The sequence below is a fragment of the Ranitomeya imitator genome, chromosome 1 (genome assembly GCF_032444005.1).
Source record: "Ranitomeya imitator isolate aRanImi1 chromosome 1, aRanImi1.pri, whole genome shotgun sequence".
Taxonomy (NCBI): Eukaryota; Metazoa; Chordata; class Amphibia; order Anura; family Dendrobatidae; genus Ranitomeya; species Ranitomeya imitator.
Window position 1 is genome coordinate 219,636,497 of NC_091282.1, and position 25,428 is coordinate 219,661,924.

Below are 25,428 nucleotides of genomic sequence, written 5' to 3' on the forward strand. Positions count from 1 at the left end.
CGCAATTTTTGTGCACATGTTGCATTTTTTTCCGCAAAAAAAAAAAAACCGCATTCCGGAAAAAGAAGCAACGTGTTCATTACTTTTGCGGATTTCCCATTATATAATGGCATTTGGAGTGTCAGGGAAAAAAACGCAAAAAAAAAAAAGCGCAAAATCCACAAAAAAAAGGTGCAAAAAACGCATGCAGAATTCTTGCGGAAAACCTCAGGTTTATCTCAGGAAAATTCTGCATGCATTCCGGACGTGTGCACATACCCTGAATTGACAAATCAAACCCGCATAATGAGAAATAATATGGCATAACCTAGCCATATCCAATAACATAACACGTGAGTACCCCCCATCTCCCCTTTTTAAAGGGAATATGTCAGCATGATTTTACTATGTAAGTTTGAGAGCAGCATCATTTATGGGCAGAGACCCTGATTCCAGTGATGTTTCACTTACTAGCCTGGGCGTTGATCTTTCAATAAAATCATTGCATTTATCAGTGAGCTGATCATCACTAGAGGACTACTTGTCTCATGCCTCTTAGTCTAACTCCACCCCACCCCTGATTAGCAGCTTTCTGTCTATATGCAGCGTACACAAAAGCTGCCAATCTGTATTGTGGGCAGGGTTATACAGAGCTCTCTCTGCAGCAGAAGAAAGAGTTATAAATCACAACTGCTGCACCAAGTAAACTAAACTGTCACTGGAATCAGGGTCTCTGTCCCTAGAGTATGCTTCACTTACAATAGATTACATAGCAAAAACCTTGTGACAGGTTGTCTTTGAAAGCCAATATACCGGCTGCTATATGCAGTGACCACGTGGCATGAAATCCCATTAAATCTCCTACAGTATATAGATGGTGCTGCACACAATGAATAGGAGTAAAACCTCATTCAGATGTCCATTTTTTTAAAAAATTGTATTCGTATAGGATAATGACCGATTTGTCATTTATGTGTACATAAAAAAATGTTTATAGAACGTGTGTAAAGAATGGTCATCTGAATGAGGCCTTAGCAGCTAACAAAAGTTTAATGCTAAGTTCACACTAGGTGTTTTTTGCAGAGTTTTTAATGCTAATTTTCAGCAGTCTTACAGTACCAGCAAAGTCTGAGATTTCAGCAATCTCATTCACACACATTGTTTTTTTATTTTGTTTTTTCACTAAACTTTAACATGCACAAGATACAAATCTAGCATGCCAAAAACGCAAGGAAAAGCAAGGAAAACCTGCCTTATTTCTGCAGCTTCTTTCCTGCAAAGACATCAGGAATTGCTGCATAACGCCTCAAGTGAACTTACCCCAAGGGGAAATGTTGGCCTATAGTCGTCCGACCCCTCCGATATGGGCCCTCAGTCTACTGTGTATTGGGGTCTCCTGACTCCCTCTGATAAACCATGTCTGACGTGAGAAGGATCCGGTAAATGGTTTTCCAATGGCTTTTGTTTTCCAGGGCACAAGCCAATGCCATACTGCATCTCTCACATAGAGGGCACAGGCAAAGTGCTTGGCTGAGTACTGCAGTGTATAGGGTTACCTGGGCACATAGCTGTACAGGAGCCATCATTCAGCCAACAGCTTCCTAATATGTATGGGGACCAGGCCAGACAGTGCAGCAGTGACCGGGTTAAAAAAAATGACAAGAATGCTTTGACTGCTGGACCCAGAAAAATTGTGGCTGTTGGCCACTATACATGCAGGGATTGAACTCTGACATGTTACTTGAGCACCCGCTCTACTCGGTGCCCACCTGAGCACCCTCGGCAAACTCCAGTAATGAACAAGTGCTCATCACTACTGGGCGCCCTAATCTTCCTGGCTGTATATGGCACTTATGGGAACTGTCAGGCTAATTGTACAGTTTTACGCTGGAGGTTCTGAAAGACCTTGAGAGGAGATATATCTATATCCATCAGAAGGAGAGTTCTTGATGGCCATAATACTGGATGACTCTGGGGATGCATTATATTCCAGTGGGGGCTGCATTATACTCCTGTGGGGGCTGCATTAGGGTATGTGCACACGTTGTGGATTTTGCTGCGAATCCGCAGCGGATTAGCCGCTGCAGATTCACAGCAGTTTTCCCTGAGTTTACAGCACCATGTAAATGTATGGAAAACAAAATCTGCAGTGCACGTGCTGCGGAAAAAAACGCGCGGAAACGCAGCATTGTTTATTCTGTAGCATGTCAATTCTTTGTGCGGATTCCACAGCGGTTTACACCTGCTCCATAATAGGAATCCGCAGGTGAAATCCGCAAAAAAAATCGCTGTAATTCCACAGGAAATCCACAGTGTAGAAAAATCCGCAGAGTAATCCGCAGCATGGGCACATACCCTTATACTCCTATGGGGATACATTATTCTCCTATGGGGATACATTATTCTCCTATGGGGATACATTATACTCCTGTGGGGGCTGCATTATACTCCTGTGGGGGCTGCATTGTACTATATGGGGGACTGTGGAGTGTATTATACTGTTTGGAGAACTATGAGATGTGTATTATACTCCTGTAGGGGCTGCATCATATTCTTATTAGGTCTGCATTATACTCCTATGGGGGCTGCATTATTCTCCTATGGGGATACATTATACTCCTGTGGGGGCTGCATTGTACTATATGGGGGACTGTGGAGTGTATTATACTGTTTGGAGAACTATGAGATGTGTATTATACTCCTGTAGGGGCTGCATCATATTCTTATTAGGTCTGCATTATACTCCTATGGGGGCTGCATTATTCTCCTATGGGGATACATTATACTCCTGTGGGGGCTGCATTGTACTATATGGGGGACTGTGGAGTGTATTATACTGTTTGGAGAACTATGAGATGTGTATTATACTCCTGTAGGGGCTGCATCATATTCTTATTAGGTCTGCGTTATACTCCTATGGAGCTGCATTATTCTCCTATGGGGATACATTATTCTCCTATGGGGATACATTATACTCCTGTGGGGGCTGCATTATACTCCTGTGGGGGCTGCATTGTACTATATGGGGGACTGTGGAGTGTATTATACTGTTTGGAGAACTATGAGATGTGTATTATACTCCTGTAGGGGCTGCATCATATTCTTATTAGGTCTGCATTATACTCCTATGGGGGCTGCATTATTCTCCTATGGGGATACATTATACTCCTGTGGGGGCTGCATTGTACTATATGGGGGACTGTGGAGTGTATTATACTGTTTGGAGAACTATGAGATGTGTATTATACTCCTGTAGGGGCTGCATCATATTCTTATTAGGTCTGCATTATACTCCTATGGGGGCTGCATTATTCTCCTATGGGGATACATTATACTCCTGTGGGGGCTGCATTGTACTATATGGGGGACTGTGGAGTGTATTATACTGTTTGGAGAACTATGAGATGTGTATTATACTCCTGTAGGGGCTGCATCATATTCTTATTAGGTCTGCGTTATACTCCTATGGGGGATGCATTGTACTACAGCTCTGGCAAAAATTAAAAGCACCAAATCAAAACCCTGTCATGGGCAGCCCAATCTCCAGACCAGAACCCCATTGAAAACCTCTGGAATGTAATCAAGAGGATATTGGATAGTCACAAACCATCAATCAAAGAAGAACTGCTTACATTTTTGCACTAGAAGCAGTGGAAATGGTGGAAAGCATGCCAAGCCGCATGAAAGCTGTGATTAAAACTCATGGTTATACCACAAAATATTGATTTCTGAACTCTTCCTGAGTTACAACATTAGTACTGTTGTCTCCTAATGATTATGAACTTGTTTTCTTTGCATTGTTTGAGGTCTGAAAGCACTGTTTTTTTTGTTTTTTTTTTTTTTTTTTTTTGACCAATTTCCTTTGTCAGGAAAAAAAAAACTACAAAATTTGCTTGGAAATTCAAAGACATGTTGTCATAAGTTTATAGATTAACCCCTTCCTGACCTCCGCCGTGCTATTACTGCGGAGGTCGGGTCCCCTGCATTGATGTGGGGTCGGCGATGCATCAGGATGGTAACCATAGAGGTCCTTGAGACCTCTTTGGTTACTGATGCCGGCCTGCTGTGAGCGCCCCCCTGTGGTCGGCGCTCATAGCAAGCCTGCAATTCAGCTACATATCAGCTGGCAAAAGTAAACAAAAAATGTTTTAACCCCTTCATGACCTTGGGATTTTCCGTTTTTTTTTTTGTGTTCGTTTTTCGCTCCCCTCCTTCCCAGAGCCATAATTTTTTTATTTTTCCGTCAATATGGCCATGTGAGGGCTTAGGCTGCGTGTCCACGTTCAGGATGGCCGGCGGTATCGTCGGAGCGGCTTTGCCGCTCTGCGCTAAGCCCCGCCCCCTTTCTGGGACGCGATGATGCCGGATGTGTTCACAGCACACATCCGGGATCATCGCTCTCCACCATAGCGCCCTGTGCTATATCTTGCGGCGACGCTGCGTCGCCGCAAGATATACGGACATGCTGCGATCTGAAAAGACGCGCCGCATGTCTGGAGTCGCAGGGCCGCCGCGTGCGTGTTACCACGCATAGTGGAGACGGGATTTCATTAAATCCCCTCCACTATGCTGTAACATCTGGACGCTGCGTGTCTGACGCTGCGGCTCTATGCAGCGTCAGACATGCAGCGTTTCCTGCACGTGGAAACAGACCCTTATTGTTTTGCAGGACGAGTTGTACTTTTGAACGACATAATTGGTTTTAGCATGTCGTGTACTAGAAAACGGGAAAAAAAATTCGGTGCGGTGAAATTGCAAAAAAAGTGCAATCCCACACTTGTTTTTTGTTTGGCTTTTTTGCTAGGTTCACTAAATGCTAAAACTGACCTGCCATTGTGATTCTCTAGGTCATTACAAGTTCATAGACATCTAACATGTCTAGGTTATTTTTTATCTAAGTTGTGAAAAGGTAAAAAAAAATTCCAAACTTTGCAAAAAAATAATAAAAAATTGCGCCATTTTCGATACCCGTAGCGTCTCCATTTTTCATGATCTGGGGTCGGTTGAGGGCTTATTTTTTTTGCGTGCTGAGCTGGCGTTTTTAATGATAGCATTTTGGTGCAGATACATTCTTTTGATCCCCGTTATTGCATTTTAATGCAATGTCGCGGCGACCAAAAAACGTAATTGTGGCGTTTCGATTTTTTTCTCGCTACACCGTTTAGCGATCAGGTTTATCCTTTTTTTTTATTGATAGATCGGGCGATTCTGAACGAGGCGATACTAAATATGTGTAGGTTTTATTTTTTTATTTTTTTTTTCATTGACTTATTTTGAATGGGGCGAAAGGGGGGTGATTTAAACTTTTATATTTTTTTTTTTTTTTTTTTTTTTTTACTTTTGCCATGCTTCAATAGCCTCCATGGGAGGCTAGAAGCTGGCACAACTCAATCGGCGCTGCTATGCAGCACAAATGCAGGTGTACTATTAGCGCCGACCACAGGGGGGCGCTCACAGCAGGCCGGCATCAGTAACCATAGAGGTCTCAAGTACCTCTATGGTTACCATTCTGACGCATCGCTAACCACCGATCATGTGATGAGGGTCGGCAATGCGCTCATTTCCGGCTGCCCAGCCAGAAGCGCCGGTTTAATGCCGCTGTCAGCGTTTGACAGTGGCATTTAACTAGTTAATAGCCGTGGGTGAATCGCGATTTCACGCGACATGTCCCGGCTTTGATGCAGGCTCACCGCCGGAGCCCTGCATCAAAGTGTGGTATCTGACCTCGGACGTACTATCCCGTCTGAGGTCAGAAAGAGGTCAAAAATATGAAAAAAATAAAAGTTTAAATCACCCCCCTTTCACCTCATTCAAAATAAAACAATAAAAAAAATCAAACCTACACATATTTGGTATCGCCGCATTCAGACTCGCCCGATCTATCAATAAAAAAAAAGGATTAACCTGATCGCTAAATGGCGTAGCAAGAAAAAAAATTGAAACGCCAGAATTACGTTTTTTGCGCCGCTGCGACATTGCATTAATATGTAATAACGGGCGATCAAAAGAACGTATCTGCACCAATATGGTATCATTAAAAACGCCAGCTCGGCACGCAAAAAATAAGCCCTTAACAGACCCCAGATCATGAAAAATGGAGACACTAGGGGTAACGGAAAATTGCACAATTTTTCATTTAATTCTTTTAACAAAGTTTGGAATTTGTTTTCACCACTTAGATAAAAAATAACCTAGTCATGTTTGGTGTCTATGAACTTGTAATGACCTGGAGAATCATAATGGCAGGTTAGTTTTAGCATTTAGTGAATCTAGCAAAAAAGCCAAACAAAAAACAAGTGTGGGATTGCACTTTTTTTGCAGTTTCACCACACTTGGAATTTTTTTCTGATTTCTTGTACACGACATGCTAAAACCAATGATGACGTTGAAAAGTGCAACTCGTCCCGCAAAAAACAAGCCCTCACATGGCCAAATTGACGGAAAAATAAAAAAGTTATGGCTCTGGGAAGGAGGGGAGCGAAAAACGAGAACGCAAGAACGGAAAACGGCAAGGCCGTGAAGGGGTTAACCCCTTCATGACCGGGGGATTTTTCATTTTTCCGTGTTCGTTTTTCACTCCCCTCCTTCCCAGAGCCATAACTTTTTTATTTTTCCGTCAATTTGGCCATGTGAGGGCTTGTTTTTTGCGGGACGAGTTGTACTTTTGAACGACATCATTGGTTTTAGCATGTCGTGTACTAGAAAACGGGAAAAAAATTCCAAGTGCGGTGAAATTGCAAAAAAAGTGCAATCCCACATTGGTTTTTTGTTTGGCTTTTTTGCTAGGTTCACTAAATGCTAAAAATGACCTGCCATTATGATTCTCCAGGTCAGTACGAGTTCATAGACACCAAACATGACTAGGTTATTTTTTATCTAAGTGGTGAAAAAAAAATTCCAAACTTTGCTAAAAAAAAAAAAAATTGCGCCATTTTCCGATACTCGTAGCGTCTCCATTTTTCGTGCTCTGGGGTCGGTTGAGGGCTTATTTTTTGCGTGCCGAGATGACGTTTTTAATGATAGCATTTCGGTGCAGATACGTTCTTTTGATCGCCCGTTATTGCATTTTAATGCAATGTCGCGGCGACCAAAAAAACGTAATTCTGGCGTTTCGAGTTTTTTTCCCGCTACGCTGTTTAGCGATCAGGTTAATACTTTTTTTTATTTGATAGATCGGGCGATTCTGAGCGCGGCGATACCAAATATGCGTAGATTTGATATTTTTTTTATTTTATTTTGATTGGGGCGAAAGGGGGGTGATTTAAACTTTTATGTTTTTTTTATTTTTTTCAAATTTTTTTTAAACTTTTTTTTTTTTTTAACTTTTGCCATGCTTCAATAGCCTCCATGAGAGGTTAGAAGCAGGCACAACTCGATCGGCTCTGCTACATAGCAGCGATCTGCTGATCGCTGCTATGTAGCAGAATTGCACGTGTGCTGTGAGCGCCGACCACAGGGTGGCGCTCACAGCGACGGGCAATCAGTAACCATAGAGGTCTCAAGGACCTCTATGGTTACAATATACAAGCATCGCCGACCCCCGATCATGTGACGGGGGTCGACGATGACGTCATTTCCGGCCGCCCGGCCGGAAGCGGTAGTTAAATGCCGCTGTCTGCGTTTGACAGCGGCATTTAACTAGTTAATAGGTGCGGGCAGATCGCAATTCTGCCCGCGCCTATTACGGGCACATGTCAGCTGTTCAAAACAGCTGACATGTCCCGGCTTTGGTGCGGGCTCACCGCAGAGCCCTGCATCAAAGCAGGGGAGCCGGCATTGGACGGTATAGTACGTCCGATGCCGGTAAGGGGTTAAAAGAACAATTTTACATTTTACTCAATTTTTGCCAGAGCTGTATATTGTATGCTCCATAATTTTGGAGAAATAATGTCCACATAAAAAAAACATTTTTTTTTTCTCAGATTATGGAGCATACAATATACAGTTATGGCAAAAATTAAGAGACCACTGCAAAATGTTCAGTTTGTCTGATTTTTCTCTTTATAGGTATATTTTTGAGTAAAATGTAAATTCTTCTTCTATTCTATAAACTACTGACAACATGTCTCCGAAGTTCTAAGCAATACATTTTGTATTTATTTTCTGAAAATAAGAAATGGTCAAAATAACAATAAGTTCATAATCGTTTAGAAACAACAATACTAATGTTTTGACTCAGAAAGAGTTCAGAAATCAATATTTTATGTAATAACCATGATTTTTAATCGCAGCTTTCATGCGTCTTGGCATGCTTTCCACCAGTCTTTCACACTGCTTTTGGGTGACCTTATGCCACTCCTGGTACAAAAATGTAAGCAGTTCTTTGTTTGATGGCTTGTGACTATCCATCTTCCTCTTGATTACCGTAAATACTCAAGTATAAGCCAAGAATTTCAGCCCTTTTTTTTTTTTTTTTTTTTTTTTTTTTTTTTTTTTTTTTTTAAGGCTGAAATAGCCCCTCTCGGCTTATACTCGAGTCATTCCCAGGGGTCGGCAGGGGAGGGGGAGCGGGGGCTGTCTAATCATACTCACTTGCTCCTGCGGGCGGTCCCTGGTTGTCCGGGTGCCGGCAGCTTTTTCATGTATTGAGCAGTCACAATCATGGTACCGCTCTTTACAGTGATGAATATAGACCCGACTCCACTGCCATAGGGGTAGAGCCGCATATTCATTACTGTAATGAGCGGTACCATGTGACCGCTCAATACAGGAAGAAGCTGCCGGAGAACCAGTGACGTGCAGGGACCGCGCCGGGAGCAGGTGAGTATAACGGGGGCATTTTGCTATATTCACCTGTCCACGTTTCACCGCTGGGCGCAGCTGTTTCTTCCGCGTCCTCTGCAGTGACTCTCAGGTCAGAGGGCGCGATGACGCGATTAGTGCGCGCGCCACCCTCTGCCTGAACTTCAGTGCAGAGGACGGGGTAGACACAGCTGCACCCAGCGGTGGAACGCGGACAGGGGAATATAGCAAGTGCCGGGGGCCTGAGCGACGAGAGGTGAGTGTGATTTTTTTTTTTTTTTTTAATCGCAGCAACAGCATGGATATTCAAAACACTTAACCTACTGATGTCTCATTTAATTTTACTTTACTTTTATTAGTATCTATTTTTATTTTTGACATTTACCGTTAGCTGCTGCATTTCCCACCCTAGGCTTATACTCTAGTCATTAAGTTTTCCCAGTTTTTTGGGGCAAAATTAGGGGTCTCTGCTTATACTCGGGTCAGCTTATACTCGAGTATATACGGTACATTCCAGAGGTTTTCAATGGGGTTCAGGTCTGGAGATTGGGCTACCCATGAAAGAGATTTGATGTGGTGGTCTTTCATCCACAATTTGATTGATCTAGCTTTGTGGCATGGAGCATTGTCCTGCTGGAGAAACCAGTCCTCAGAGTTGGGGCATATTGCCTGAGCAGATTAACTGTTTTTCCAGGATAACCTTGTATGTGGCTTGATTCATATGTCCTTCGCAAAGATTAACCTGCCACATTCCAGCCAATAGTATACACAATCAATGATGGTTTCAAGAGCTATGTCATCTGCTGGTGTAGGTCCACTGTGTTTTATCAAGACCAAAGTCAGCGAAGTCATCTACCAGGAAATTTTAGAGCACTTCACGCTTCCCTCTGCCGACAAGCTTTTTGGAGATGGAAATTTCATTCTCCAACAGGACGTGGCACCTGTCCACACTGCCAAAAGTACCAATACCTGCTTTAAAAACAACAGTATCACTGTGCTTGATTGGCAGCAAACTCGTCTGACCTTAACTACATAGAGAATCTATGGGATATTGTCAAGAGGAAGATGAGACACCAGACCCAACAATGCAGATGAGCTGAAGGCTGCTATCAAAGCAACCTGGGCTTCCATAACACCTCAGCAGTGCCACAGACTGATCGCCTCCATACCACGCCGCGTTGATGCAGTAATTGATGCAAAAGGAGCCCTGACCAAGTATATAGAGTGCATTTACTGAACATGCATTTCAGTAGGCCAACATTTTATTTTTTTTTTTAAATCATTTTTTCAAACTGCTGTTATAAAGTATTCTAATTTACTGAGATAATGACTTTTGGGTTTTCATTGGCTGTAAGCCGTAATCAACATTAACAGAAATAATCTCTTGAAATAGATCACTCTGTTTGTAATGACTCTATATAATGAGTTTCACTTTTTGTATTGAAGAACTGAAATAAATTAACCTGATAGGAAAAAAGAAACAGAGAACCTCTTTAATCAAATGTACTATTTTGTAGATCTCTAATATCTAAATGAAGATGAACCATTTTGTGTAAATACAATTGTTGTATATTTTGATTTGATTTTTCCTTCCTCTTGCAGCTGACAACTCTTGGGAACCTTACTCCTGCCAGTACGGTGTTTTTCTGTTGTGACATGCAAGAGCGGTTCAGACCAGCAATCAAGTACTTTGGAGACATTATAAGTGTAGGGCAGAGATTGGTAAGTTTTGTGTTTCCATGCTATAGAAGTGAAGAAAAAAAAAAATCGTGAATGATCTAATAATATGAATTAAATTTACGATTTACAGCTATAACAGACTCTACACGTTAAAGCACATATTGCCATGAACATGGGCGGACATGCCGCCGGTTCAACCGATGCGGCTGCTCCGGGGGCCCCTGCAGCGCTGCTATTAATGAGGGCAATCTGGCCAGTTTATCCGGCTCCGGGATTCCCTGGCCAGATTGCCTTCATGTGCGGCGAGCAATCCCTGCAGCTCCGCTGCCATCTTCTCTTGCAGGCAAGGAATGGATCTGTCCTGATTCCTGCACGCGCTTCCTGTCTCACACAGCAGCGGCTGAATGGCATCATCATTCAGCACCGCGGCTGTGCGAGACAGGCCGCTGCCGGTGATTGTGCAGCTTCAGGGTACCATGTGTGTGCACGTGCAGAGGTGAATGGTGCTGTGTGTACAGAGGTGAATGGTGGAGTGTGTGTGTGTGTGTACAGAGGTGAATGGTGGAGTGTGTGTGTGTGTGTGTATACAGATGTGAATGGTGGTGTGTGTGTATGTGGAGGAGAGGGCAATGATGGGGCAGAAGGCAATGATTGGCTTGACAGAGGGCAATGATGGGGGGTGATGGGGCAGAAGGCAATGATTGAGTTGACAGAGGGGGTGATGGGGGAGAAAGCAATGATGGGGTGGTGGGGAGGAGGAAATGATGGAGTTGGTGGAATGGGTAACGATGGGGGGGGGGAAAGACGATGATGGCAGTAGAAAGGACAATGCTGGGGGAGGAGGAAATGATGGAGGTCATGGAATGGGTAATAATGGGTTGGTGGGGAGAAAGCAATGATGGAGGTTGGCAAGAGGGCAATTATGGTGGTGGGTGCGAGGGTAATAATGGGATGAGGGGGGAGGAGGACAATGAGGGGTGTGGGGGATTGGGGTGGGAGGAAGGGGGATTTATAATGGATTTAGGAACAGGGCAGGTGGAGGAAGACGTTATTATCGATTATTATGTCTAACACTGTCCCTTAGTATAAAGTGTACTCACTTATGTATAGCACAGTCCCTTTAGTGTATAGTGTACTCACTTATTATGTATAACACCATCCTTAGTTACATAGTTTCCTCTTTTATGTATAACACCGTGCCTTATTACATACCATCCTCTCTAGTTATATATGGTGCTGTCCCTTATTATATAGTTTCCTCTGCTGTTATGTACAGTGCTGTCTCTTGCATAGTGTATTCTTATTTTTGTTCTTCACTGAACCCTCTTTTATTACATAGTCCCCTCTCTTGTTAGATGTAAAATGACTACTGATGGAGGAGCCGGTGACCAGTCCATCAGCTCCTCCTTTAGCAAGGCAGGGACGGTATGTAATAAAAAACAGGGCTCTACAAAATCCAATATGTAAGGGACGGCAATATACATAATAAAGGAGACTATGTAATATATATGGACCCGTTGAAGCGATTATTCGCGAAACAGCCATCGTCTGTCTCGTCTCTGCACCCTATCGAACCCGCATTTATATTGGTATATAGCAGTGGTCCCCAACTCCAGGCCTCGAGGGCCGCCAACCGTGCAGGTTTTCAGGATTTCCTTAGTATTGCACAGGGGTTGGAATCATCACCTGTACAGATGATCACATTACCACCGATGCAATACTAAAGAAATCCTGAAAACCTGCACTGTTGGCGGCCCTCGAGGCCTGGAGTTGGGGACCACTGGTATATAGTCTCCATCCTGGTATGTGCTGCTACCATCTTGCGCCCTCATCCTGTTTTGTGCGCCATCCTGTCATGTGCTACTCTCTTCCTGAGCCGTCATCCTATCGTGTTCCCATCCTGCGCCCCCATCCTGTCATGTGTTGCTCCCTTCCTGCGTCCCGTTCTGTCATGTGCTGCTCCCATCCATATGCCCTCTATGCTGCTCCATAAAGGTTGATGGCCCCATAAGATGCTCCATAGTAAAGTATGCTGATGCGACTGGGCGCCAAGTGCCGGGGGCCTGAGCAGGCGGGGACACTGGCGCGTTATGGGGATCAGGTGCCAGTCGCCGCTGGCTCAGGCCCCCGGCCCTTGCTATATTCACCTTTCCCCGTTCCACCGCTGCAGGCTGCTCCGTCTTCTGGGTCCTCTGGCTGTGACTGTTCAGGCAGAGGGCGGCGCGCACTATTCACGTCATTGCACCCTCTGACCTGAATGTCACAGCCAGAGGACGTGGAAGACAGAGCGGCGCTTAACGGTGGAAAGGGGAATATAGCATACTCGCCCTCCTGGCACGTCCTTGGCTCTCCGTCAGAGATCACGGTATGCGTTCAGTACTTATGCATACCGCGATCTCCTGGGCTGCGTCGCCGGTAAAAGTCATGAGCGGGATCGTGACTCAGAAATCGGCGCCTGCGCAGTCCGCGCTTTCCGGAGCCATTTTCTTGAAGACACACTGCACAATGGCGTCGGAAAGCGCGGACTGCGCAGGCGCCGATTCCAGGAGCTGGGAGACATTCATGCGGCGGAATCGGGGTGTTATCGTGATGCCGAAATCGGTACCAGAGCAGTAGGTGCTTTCCGGCGCCATTTTTCTTTAACGGACACTATGGCTATAATGTAATGCTGAGAACAGATACCACTGATACATATCTTAGACGCAAGTACCGGGATAACATCCCATAAAAATTAGGACATTAGCACAGTATCCAGGACACTCCGAAACTACTAATCCTACAAAAATCCATGGAGTAAGAAGTCCCATATACACATGTAAAAAAATCAATAATTTTATTAATAATCACACAGAGAAGGTAACTACAGACTAACAACACAAAATCCAGAAATGATGCTTGTACAGGGGACACAGACAACTGTAATAACACCATGGGCATGTAGAGCGATTAACCTCATACTATGGGAGGTGGAGCCGCATATTCATGACTGTAATCGGCGGCCCCACGTGACCGCTCATACAGGAGAAGGTGCGGCCAGGACAGGAAGCAGCGAGGGAGCTGGGTGAGTATTTTAATCACAGCGGGGGGGAGGGGAGCACAGGGGGTGGGGACCTGGATCTGGATTTTACACACTATTATTCATATCTTCTCTACAGCAAACGCTGCTGCAGGGAAGATATGAATGGGGCTTCAGCATGATGCAGGGGACAGCGCTAAACTTTAGCGCTGTCTCCGGCACGGTGCGTGTGGTACCCAGTGGGCACATGGGCGGCACACGTGTGCCGCCCATGTGCCACACTGATGTGTCCCAGAAACGCATCGGCACACGGACACAGATAATTCCGGTACCGATTTTTCCGGTACCAGAATTATCTGGACGTGTGGGACTGCCCTTAGATAGCATATGCTAGGTAGGGAAGAGAGCAATAATAAGAGGATAGGTTTACTGCAGTAGATTTGCAGAATAGACTATATGTAAACCACTTAGGTTAGCATGCTAAGTGCTTCATGCAACTATCTGAAAACATGATAAACCTGATGTGTTGGATGTAATATCATGTTCCCTATTATGGCAATATATGTTTTAATGTGTGGAGCCTCTTTCTGTTATAATATCAATTAAAAGTTCCATTTTACTAGGGTCTTTAGTTAGGGGCTTCTTCTTTTTGCCTATGGCAATGTTAAAATAGTATTAGAAGTCTATGCTGATCCTTAAACAGTATTTTTATTGTTGATATAGCTGTAAGAATGAAAGTCCTGCAGGAGCACCCAGAACTATGGATGGGAAATGTAGTGTTCTGCTGTGAAGTCTACATTTGTTCAGCACCACAAGTTTTAATTTTTTTTTTTTTTTTTATATAGTGGATGAGAATAGGAAGAATAAACTTCCTGCATGAGATAATGTAGCTGTTGGGTGAGGGGAGGGTTTATTACCGTATCTGCCTTCCCCATCACTGTATACACCGTTCTAAACAAACACTCCGTATACAGCATACTAAGCACTGACTGTGCTTCCACATCCAGACTCATTGATTGCTTGTAGGGAGAGAAGAATAGTTGCTGTGCCCTGGGAGACAGTCAGCTCTGCTATGCAGGCAGGGGGTGGAATTCTCCCTGTTACTGGGGCTAATTTACCAGCCCCAGTTTCAGGGGAAATTGAAATAAAAATAATTTTAAATTGCTTCCCTACTCAACGTGGCTGGTTATCAAAAATACAGGGGAACCCACGACATTTTTCTCATTTATTTATAGCACAGTCGGCGGCTGATGAATACTCCCATCAGCCGTCGCCTGCTCTCATATCAGTTGAATATAACTCTCATCATTCTTACCTGCTCGCACTGAGAATGATGCGAGCGGACTTAAGCACCTGACACTGGGGAACAGCGCTAACAATACCGCTGCTTTCCTGGTGCGAGTACATGTGGTACTGATGACACAAGGATGTCATCAGTCTGCACGTGTGAGGGACGTTTTGCGGCCCGTGCTGCCGATTTAATTAAAAAAAAAAAAAAAAAAAATGGACATGTCAACGTATTTTACCCACAGACACATGGTCCATGGAAACACTGACATATGCACAGACCCATTCACTTGAATTTTCACCACACCTACAAGACACACTGACGTCTAAGAGGCCTTTGAGCCTGTTCGCTTAGCTCAGAAGCTGGATTTTTGGATCCAAACAACTTCACTCCCCCTGCGCTTCCCTTGCTGCAGAGGCAAAGCTGCTTCTGGTAGCAGTGTTGGAGGGCTCACAGTTCGGACCATGCCAGTGGCCCTGTCAATTTTTAGGAGCACAATGCCATCCTTGCAGCCAGGAAGCTTGGAGGCAGAAGAGTGGTGAAGCCATAACATAGGAGAACCCTTTTAAAGGACACCTGACATAATTAATGCTATTAATTTGTAGATATGGAAGTTATTATCCAGGCTAGTAGCATTATGAAGGTGTGGCACCCGGTAGAAAATATACTCTCTATTAGTGATCGAGTATACTCGTTACTCAAGATTTCCCGAGCACGCTCAGGTGTCCTCAGAGTACTTTTTAGTGATCGGATATTTAGTTTTCATCACCGCAGCTGAATGATTTACATCTGTTAGCCAGCATAAGTACATGTTGGGGTTGTCTGGTTGCTAGGGAATCCCCACATGTAATCAAGCTGGCTAACAGATGTAAATCATTCAGCTGCGGCAATGAAAACTAAATCTCCGAGTAATTACAAATACTCGGAGGATACACGAGCGTGCTCGAGAAATCTCGAGTAACGAGTATACTCGCTCATCACTACTCTCTATTCCTCCTAGGAGCCGACTGCTTTCAGTCATGCAGACGTGCCAGCGTGGCTACAGCCATCACTCACTATAGACATTTGTTTTGTGCACATTGTAAGGGTACTTTCACACTAGCGTTTTTTGTAAATCCGTCACAATGCGTCGTTTTGCAGAAAAAACGCATCCTGCAAAAGTGCTTGCAGGATGCGTTTTTTTCCCCATAGACTTCTATTGGCGACGCATTTGCGACGGATTTGCACACTTCGCATCCGTCTTGCGACGAATGCGTCGTGCTTTGGCGGACCGTCGGGAAAAAAAAACCCTACATGTAACGTTTTTTTCTCCCGACAGACCGCTTTTTCCGACCGCGCATGCGCGGCCGGAACTCCGCCCCCACCTCCCCGCACCTTACAATGGGGCAGCGGATGCGCCGGAAAAATGCATCCGCTGCACCCATTGTGCAAAGTGTTAAACGCTAGCGTCGGAATCTCTCCCCGACGCATTGCGACGGGGAGATTCCGACGCTAGTGTGAAAGAAGCCTAACATTGTATTACTGCTGCAACACCCTATTCTTCCACAGCTGAACTGAACATGGATCATCATAGGGTGCTATTCCTTGGTTATTTTAATGGGCCACAAAAATTAAAGAAGTACGCCTCCATTTTTTTTTTCTTTATTACATATGTACTGTGATTATTATGCTCACCTACCATCTGTCTCCGGTGTGCAGCGCCATTCTCCTTTTCTTAGACGTCACCACTCTGCAGACTCTGTCACCCCCCGCTATGCTTGACCTGAAAGTGTCTTTTACAGTGTAAGTCTATAGAGCATCAGAGCGAGGTTTCATAGACTTTCATTGTAAAAGACTTTTGGCTCATGCATCGAGCAGAGGGTGAGTTGGAGAGCCACAGGTGTAGTGACATCTCTCAGAAGTGACATAGAGCGGCGCTGGATCCCGTAGAGAGCAGTGGTAGTGCGTACATTGCTATTACATATATGTGGGAGTGCTTCTTTAATAATTTTTGTATGTTATTAGGCTTTTACAAATCTAAGGATTGCCATAAACTCATCAGAGCAATTAATTGAATGCAGTCATAATGACAAATAACAGTATATATTTCATAGATCTTTACGTTTCAAATTCCTAGCTACAAGGTGCACGGATCCTAGGAATACCAGTGATCGTCACAGAACAATATCCTAAAGGACTTGGGAGCACCGTCCAAGAACTTGACCTGACAGGAGTGAAGCTTGTGGTCCCAAAGACAAAATTTTCTATGGTTTTACCAGAAGTAGAGGCAGCGTTAGCAGAAATTCCTGGAGTTCGGAGCGTTGTACTATTTGGCGTTGAGGTCAGTATGGCTTTGTCTGTTGTGGTTTTAGCTGCATTTTCCAGTCTCTCCTCCTGTAATATTTGGAGAAGACGAGTGTTAGAAGGTCTCGTCTTGATCCTGACTTCTCACTGAAACATACGGACAGGGCTCACGGCTCTAGTGAACAATTTCACAGGACCCTAAGAATCCGTAGAGTTTCTTAAGAGAAGAGGGAAATATCTGGGTGGCTAACATTTGTCTGTGAGGTCGCGGCGCGTCTTTCCAGACCGAGTCTACGCAAGATACATTTCATCCATCCAAAGTATTGGGGAGCGGTGATTCCACACGGTTCAGTGTGCACATGCGGAATCACCTGCGTTCAATAGCCAGCAGCGCTTTGGAGGTAGCGGACATGTGCTGCATCCCAAGGGCTGCCTGATACTGCCCGTGGGGACGTAGCCTAAAATGTTTGAGTATATTATATGAAATATCAATTTCAATCTTTCTCGAAAAAAACCCTATACGGAGTACAAAATCAGTTGAGGTCCTAGCAGTTTGACTCAAAGCAATCAGTAGGTTCTCACCTATCCCATGGATAGGTGGTGGTGTTATAACTTGGAACAACTCCTTTTAAGCACTGTCTTGTTTTGGGCCTACTGCAAGGGCTCTATCTTTTTATTTTTGCTAAATTAAAGCATTTTTTTTATGGAAAAATGTTCTGGAAATGGCTTTATCATTTTTCTGTTCTCTGTGTGAGGGACGAGGGAGACTCCATTTTGGATTAATTAATTGAGGCCCAATAGATTGTACAGAGATCTCACTTCCCACTCCTGAAGTGGCCCCCACCTTTGGGATAAGTACACAATTCCCCAAAAAACAGAACTTTTGTCAAATGGTGAGAGAATTGGAGGCCACGTCTTACTGAAGGCAAGGAGGAGCAGAGCTGGGACCCCTTGCTGTTTTTTTTGTGCAAGGCGGCCCACATCAAGGGAAAGCTCTAGACACTTAGGCACCAACATCTAGAGATGAATTATTAGAGTACCGTGCATCTCAGGGTTAAGTCCAATATACCACCAAAACCGTGGGAGCCTTCCTCACACACCCCAGTGTCTCATAATTCTCCAGCTGTCCCGGATAGCAAGCTATGTCTCTCCAGAACCACTTAGCTGACCCAAGTTTGGACTCTCTGTATCGCTCCAGCCCCAACGAACCCGTTAAGACATCAGTCATCCAAGTTGGACCTCTCGCTAGGAAGTTATGACCCATCCTAGATATTGGGAATTACTTCAGCTAGGAGATCAAAGGAGGAGAGTTCACTCCAACCCAGACGGGTGATGGCGAATATGGGAGAGGGCGAGCTAGGGGTTAAAAGCTAGCTGCACACCTTTAGCCTTTGTTATTGTCACATCATGCATGGAGACGGACCAGAAACTAAGAAGGTGCCTGTGGATACACAAGTCATAAGAAACGGTAACGTAATATATATATATATATCTCCAATCCGTCACTGCCAGGATCCCCCAATAATACCAGAATGGTATGCTGCCACCAGTTCCTTGTTAGATATAAGCCCGGTCTGTTAACAAGCTTATATCGGGTCATACACCAAACCCAGATAGCATATAAATACTAGCCGGACTATATATATATATATATATCAGTCATGGTCAAAAGTATTGAAACCCCTGCAATTCTGTCAGATAATACTCATTTTCTTCCTAAAAATGATTGCAAACACAAATTATTTGTTATTATCTTCACTTAATTTGTCTTAAATGAGAAAACACAAAAGATAATGAAGCAAAAAGCAAAACATTGATCATTTCACACAAAACTCCAGAAATGGGCCAGACAAAAGTATTGGCACCCTCATCCTAATACTTGATTGCACAACCTTTAGCCAAAATAACTGCGACCAACCGCTTCTGGTAACCATCAATGAGTTTCTTACAATGCTCTGCTGGAATTTTAGACCATTCTTCTTTGGCAAACTGCTCCAGGTCCCTGATATTTGAAGGGTGCCTTCTCCAAACTGCCATTCTTAGATCTCTCCACAGGTGTTGTATGGGATTCAGGTCTGGACTCATTGCTGGCCACCCTAGAAGTCTCCAGTGCTTTCTCTCAAACCATTTTCTAGTGCTTTTTAAGTGTTTTGGGGACATTGGCCTGCTGGAAGACCCGTGACCTCTGAGGGAGACCCAGCTTTCTCACACTGGGCCCTACATTATGCTGCAAAATTTGTTGGTAGTCTTCAGACTTCATAATGCCATGCACACGGTCAAGCAGTCCAGTGCCAGAGGCAGCAAAGCAACCCCAAAACATCAGGGAACCTCCGCCATGTTTGATTGTAGGGACCGTGTTCTTTTCTTTGAATGCCTCTTTTTTTCTCCTGTAAACTCTATGTTGATGCCTTTGCCCAAAAAGGTCTACTTTTGTCTCATTTGACCAGAGAACATTCTTCCAAAACATTTTAGGCTTTTTCAGGTAAGTTTTGGCAAACTCCAGCCTTGCTTTTTTATGTCTCTGGGTAAGAAGTGGGGTCTTACTGGGTCTCCTACCATACAGTCCCTTTTCATTCAGACGCCGACGGATAGTACAGGTTGACACTGTTGTACCCTCGGACTGCAGGGCAGCTTGAACTTGTTTGGATGTTAGTCGAGGTTCTTTATCCACCATCCACACAATCTTGCGTTGAAATCTCTTGTCAATTTTTCTTTTCCGTCCACATCTAGGGAAGTAAGCCAAAGTGCCATGGGCTTTAAACTTCTTGATGATACTGCGCACGGTAGACAGGAACATTCAGGTCTTTGGAGATGGACTTGTAGCCTTGAGATTGCTCATGCTTCCTCACAATTTGGTTTCTCAAGTCCTCAGACAGTTCTTTGGTCTTCTTTCTTTTCTCCATGCTCAATGTGGTACACACAAGGACACAGGACAGAGGTTGAGTCAACTTTAATCCATGTCAACTGGCTGCAAGTGTGATTTAGTTATTGCCAACACCTGTTAGGTGCCACAGGTAAGTTACAGGTGCTGTAATTACACAAATTAGAGAAGCATCACATGATTTTTCGAACAGTGCCAATACTTTTGTCCACCCCCTTTTTTATGTTTGGTGTGGAATTATATCAAATTTGGCTTTAGGACAATTCTTTTTGTGTTTTTTCATTTAAGACAAATTAAATGAAGATAATACTACCAAATTTGTGTTTGCAATCATTTTCAGGAAGAAAATGAGTATTATCTGACAGAATTGCAGGGGTGTCAATACTTTTGGCCATGACTGTATATATCTATATACATAATTGTCTAAGGTAACGTTCACACTAGCGTTTCCCGTTTTGCGTCGTGTTTGCGTCGGGCGACGCAGCGGCGACGCATGCGTCATGCGCCCCTATATTTAACATGGGGGACGCATGCGTTTTTTTTGTTGCGTTGTGCGACGCATGCGTCTTTTTTGCTGCAAGCGTCGGACCAAGAAAACGCAACAAGTTGCATTTTTCTTGCGTCCGAATTTCGGCAAAAAACGACGCATGCGTCGCAAAACGCAGCGTTTTTGCGTGCGTTTTGCCGCGTTTTTGCGTGCGTTGCGTCGCCGACGCAGCGGCGCACAACGCTAGTGTGAACGTAGCCTAAGGGGTACTTCCGTCTGTCTGTCCTTCTGTCACGGTTATTCGTTCGCTGATTGCGCTCGGCAGCTGCCTGTCATGGCTGCCGTGACCAATCAGCGACGGCCAGTCCGATTAGTTCCTCCCCTACTCCCCTGCACTCACTGCCCGGCGCCCGCTCCGTAATCCCGCTCAGAGAGGGTTAATGGCAGCGGTAATGGCCCGCAGTGTAACGGACTCCGTTGCCACTGCTATTAACCCTGTGTGTCCCCAAACTATTTACTATTGATGCTGCCTATGCAGCATCAATAGTAAAAATATGCATGTTAAAAATAATTTAAAAAAAACCCCTGCTATACTCACCCTCCGCCGCCTTTCTCGCTCCTCGCCACGCTCCCAGGACTGCTCCATTGCAAACGGCAGCTTGCAGTGAGGTCCCGTCCCAGGGCTGGTGTGCGGCAAGGACCTGCCGTGACGTCCGGTCATGTGACCGCGACGTCATCATAGGTCCTGCTCACACCAGCCCTGGGACTTGCAATGGAACTCGGCTTCAGGAAAATGGCTGCCGCGATCTCCTTCTGCGCTCGCGCGGCATCCCGTGGCCATTTTCCTGAAGCCCCGAACCTCCGGAAGATGGCCGCCGCCAGCGATAATCCGTGGACAGTGCTACAACGTTCCTGCGGAAGGTGAGTATGTGTTTATTTTTTATTTTTTCACCTGGCTGGGCAATATACTACATAGCTGGCCAATATGCTACATAGCTGGGCAATATACTACATGGGCTGTGCAATATGCTACGTGGCTCTGTGCTGTAGGCAATCTACTATGTGGCTGGGCAATCTACTACATGGACATGCATATTCTAGAATACCCGATGCGTTGGAATCGGGCAACCATCTAGTATATATATATATATATATATATATATATATATATATATATATATATATATATATATATATATATATATATATATATATATATATATATATATATAATTAGTTCGTTCGTTCCTGGCAAAAATTAAGAGTCCACCACATCAATACCCTGTCGTGGGCAGCCCATTCTCCAGCTCTGAACCCCATTGAAGACCTCTGGAATGTAATCAGGAAGATGGATAGTCACAAGCCATCAAACAAAGAACTGCTTAAATTTTGCACCAGGAGCAGTGTGAAAGACTGGTGGAAAGCATGCCAAGACACATGAAAGCTGTGACTACAAATCATGATTATTCCACAAAATACTGATTTCCAAACTCTTCCTAAGTTAAAACATTAGTATATTTGTTATAAATGATTGTGAACTTGTTTTCTTTGCATTATTTGAGGTCTAAAATCACTGTTCATGTTGTCAGAAGTTTATAGAATAAAAGAACCATTTACATTTTACTCAAATATACCTACAAAGAGAAAAAATCAGACAAACGGAACATTTTGCAATGGCCCCTTAATTTTTGCCAGAGCTGTATATTCCCAGCCTGGGACTGGTGATATTTATACCGCCCTCACTGCAGAGTGCACTGATAACAAGTACGTGACAGGGCAGCTTCTCCAGCAACAATTTATTTTTGGTGCAGTTCCCTGACTGACCTGAGGGTAAGGGGGTGCCAGTGAGCTGTGTAAGCTCCGTCACAGATTACCTGTCGGGGGAACATTCCTATGTATCCCCTGGCTCTCCTCTTGTGTGTGTTTTCCTCACAGTAGGAATGAATGTGAATTATGACCATTTCTCCACTGATAGCAGCGTGTTTCGGGCACCGTTAGCAAGATAAATGTGGATTCTATTGATAGGGCCCACATCTACTATATATTTTTGTCCTATCCAGTGGACATGTCATAAATGTACAAGTTGAAATGATCACTTAACTGTTTCTCTTATCCCTCTAGACTAGAAGTTGTGATCCTTTGAATTGTTTGACGCTTTAAACATTATATTATTGCAGTGTGGAATTGATAGGCAAACTATTGGGCAACATCTTTGGCAGACCTGGGGTCATAGATAGGCTCCTGATGCCACGGTAGAGCAAGTGGCCACCCATAATATTGTGGGTTGCTGATGGCAGACAGAAAGGGCTCCCTCCTTCCCTCTGTCAAACTCCTTAGATGATGACGTTATTGGCTTTGACTGATAATTCCTTTCTGGATACATACATACATATACACCGTATAAGCCGAGATTTTCAGCCCAAATTTTTGGGCTGAAAGTGCCCCTCTCGGCTTATACTCGAGTCAAGGTGGGTGGCAGGGCCGGCGGGTGAGGAGGTGAGGGCGCTGAGGTATACTTACCTAGTCCCAGCGATCCTGACACTCCCCCTGCCATCCCACGGGTCTTCTGTGCTGCAGCTCTTCCCCTCTTCAGCGGTCACGTGGGACCGCTCATTAGAGAAATGAATAGGTGGCTCCACCTCCCATAGGGGTGGAGCCGCCTATTCATTTCTCTAATCAGCGGTAACGGTGACCGCTGATAGAGAAAGAGGCTGCGGCACCCGGAGACCGTGGGACAGGCAGAGGGAGCCGGACGTCGGGACCAGGTAAGTATGTCATATTTACCTGTCCCCGTTCCAGCCGCCGGGCGTCGCTCCATCTTCCCGGCGTCTGCGCTCTGACTGTGCAGGTCAGAGGGCGCGATGACGCATATAGTGTGCGCGGCGCCCTCTGCCTGATCAGTCAGTGCGGAGACGCCGGGACCGGACGCCGGAACGAGACGCCGGGAGCTGCAATCAAGAGAGGCGAGTATGGCTTTTTTTTTTATTTTTTATTGCAGCAGCGGCACAAATTTATGTGGAGCATCTCTGGGGCAGTGTGAACGGTGCAGAGCACTACATGGGGCACTACTATGGACAATATGAACGGTGCAGAGCACTATATGGGGCACTACTATGGACAATATGAACGGTGCAGAGCACTATATGGGGCACTACTATGGGACAATATGAACGGTGCAGAGCACTACATGGGGCACTACTATGGGACAATATGAACGGTGCAGAGCACTATATGGGGCACTACTATGGGACAATATGAACGGTGCAGAGCACTATATGGAGCACTACTATGGGACAATATGAACGGTGCAGAGCACTGTATGGGGCACAGATATGGGGCAGTATGAACGGTGCACAGCACTATATGGGGCACTACTATGGGACAATATGAACGGTGCACTGCACTATATGGGGCACTACTATGGGACAATATGAACGGTGCACAGCACTATATGGGGCACTACTATGGGACAATATGAACGGTGCAGAGCACTATATGGGGCACTACTATGGGACAATATGAACGGTGCAGAGCACTGTATGGGGCACAGATATGGGGCAGTATGAACGGTGCACAGCACTATATGGGGCACTACTATGGGACAATATGAACGGTGCAGAGCACTATATGGGGCACTACTATGGGACAATATGAACGGTGCAGAGCACTGTATGGGGCACAGATATGGGGCAGTATGAACGGTGCAGAGCATATAGGGCACAGATATGGGGCAGTATGAACGGTGCAGAGCATATAGGGCACAGATATGGGGCAGTATGAACGGTGCAGAGCATATAGGGCACAGATATGGGGCAATATGAACGGTGCAGAGCACTATATGGCAGAGCTATGGGGAAATATGAACGGTGCAGAGCACTATATGGCACAGCTATGGGGCAATAATGAACGGTGCAGAGCACTATATGGCACAGCTATGGGGCAATAATGAACGGTGCAGAGCACTATATGGCACAGCTATGGGGAAATAATGATCTATTTTTATTTTTGAAATTCACCGGTAAATGCTGCATTTCCACCCTAGGCTTATACTCGAGTCAATAGGTTTTCCCAGTTTTTTGTGGCAAAATTAGGGGGGTCGGCTTATAGTCGGGTCGGCTTATACTCGAGTATATACGGTATATATATATATTTTTTTTTTCTTTATAGCGGGGTTTAGGTTTATTTTGTTTCTATCTTAGGTTTTATCTTCATGTTAATAGCGCTATAAAGGGGTTTAGCCGCCATACTGACAGTGCGGCACCTGAGAGCTTTCAGTCATGCAGGCGTGCCTCTGCATCTATAGTTATCGCTCACAGCACTGAGTGGCAGCTGTAAGCACGCCCCCCCGGCTGTTAGCACGCCCCCCCGGCTGTAAACATGCCCCGACTGACTGACAGCCGACTGTACTAATGCACTGAAATGAAAGGTCAAGTCAACCTGTTATTAGATTCATTCTAAAAATGGGCTCCATGAAATAGTCACAGGTTTCCTGATCCAGGTTTTGCGTTGCTGCTGTGTTTCAGAAAGTAATTTTTTTCAAAAGTGCGGGGCTGGTCCCCTCTGGCTTCTCTTTGCTAAGCATGATTGACAGGTCTCTCTGTATACAAAATTAGGGAGAGACTTGTCAATCAAACCAATCTGGAGGGAAGTCACCAGCAGCATTTCAGTTCAAGATGTAATTCATAAGAAATCTAGTATCTATTTCACACTGTCATAGTTGGGCCAATGGAATTCTGCTGACATTCTGGTAGTTCTGTATTAAAGGGAACATAAGTGCAGTGGCTGTTATTCTCCTGTATATCTACTGCATTGTCAAAGTCTTAGTTTGATCATACATTTGGGCCTTCTGCACAACAGGCTGAGACTCTCCTCCCACGTGGCTACATTTATATTACTAGATGGTAGCCCGATTCTAACGCATCGGGTATTCTAGAATATGTATGTAGTTTATTTATGAAGATTTTAGAATAATACATTGAAAACACAGGATTCGGCCAACCGCGACCAATCAGCGAAGCGTGGTTCAAATCCCGCGCAAATTCGCGGCCGCACTGCGCCTGTCGCTGATTGTT

At 44.8% G+C, this 25,428-nt stretch overlaps 1 protein-coding gene across 1 annotated transcript in view; it reads left to right on the top strand.

The window, feature by feature from the left end:
* The window catches only part of ISOC1 (isochorismatase domain containing 1), a 46,617-nt gene that overhangs the window by 13,252 nt on the left and 7,937 nt on the right, over nucleotides 1-25,428 (top strand). Inside the window, exons 2-3 of the mRNA XM_069754030.1 lie at nucleotides 10,324-10,443; nucleotides 16,822-17,025. Coding sequence (XP_069610131.1) covers nucleotides 10,324-10,443; nucleotides 16,822-17,025 — 324 coding nt within the window. The remainder of the gene's footprint in view (nucleotides 1-10,323; nucleotides 10,444-16,821; nucleotides 17,026-25,428) is intronic.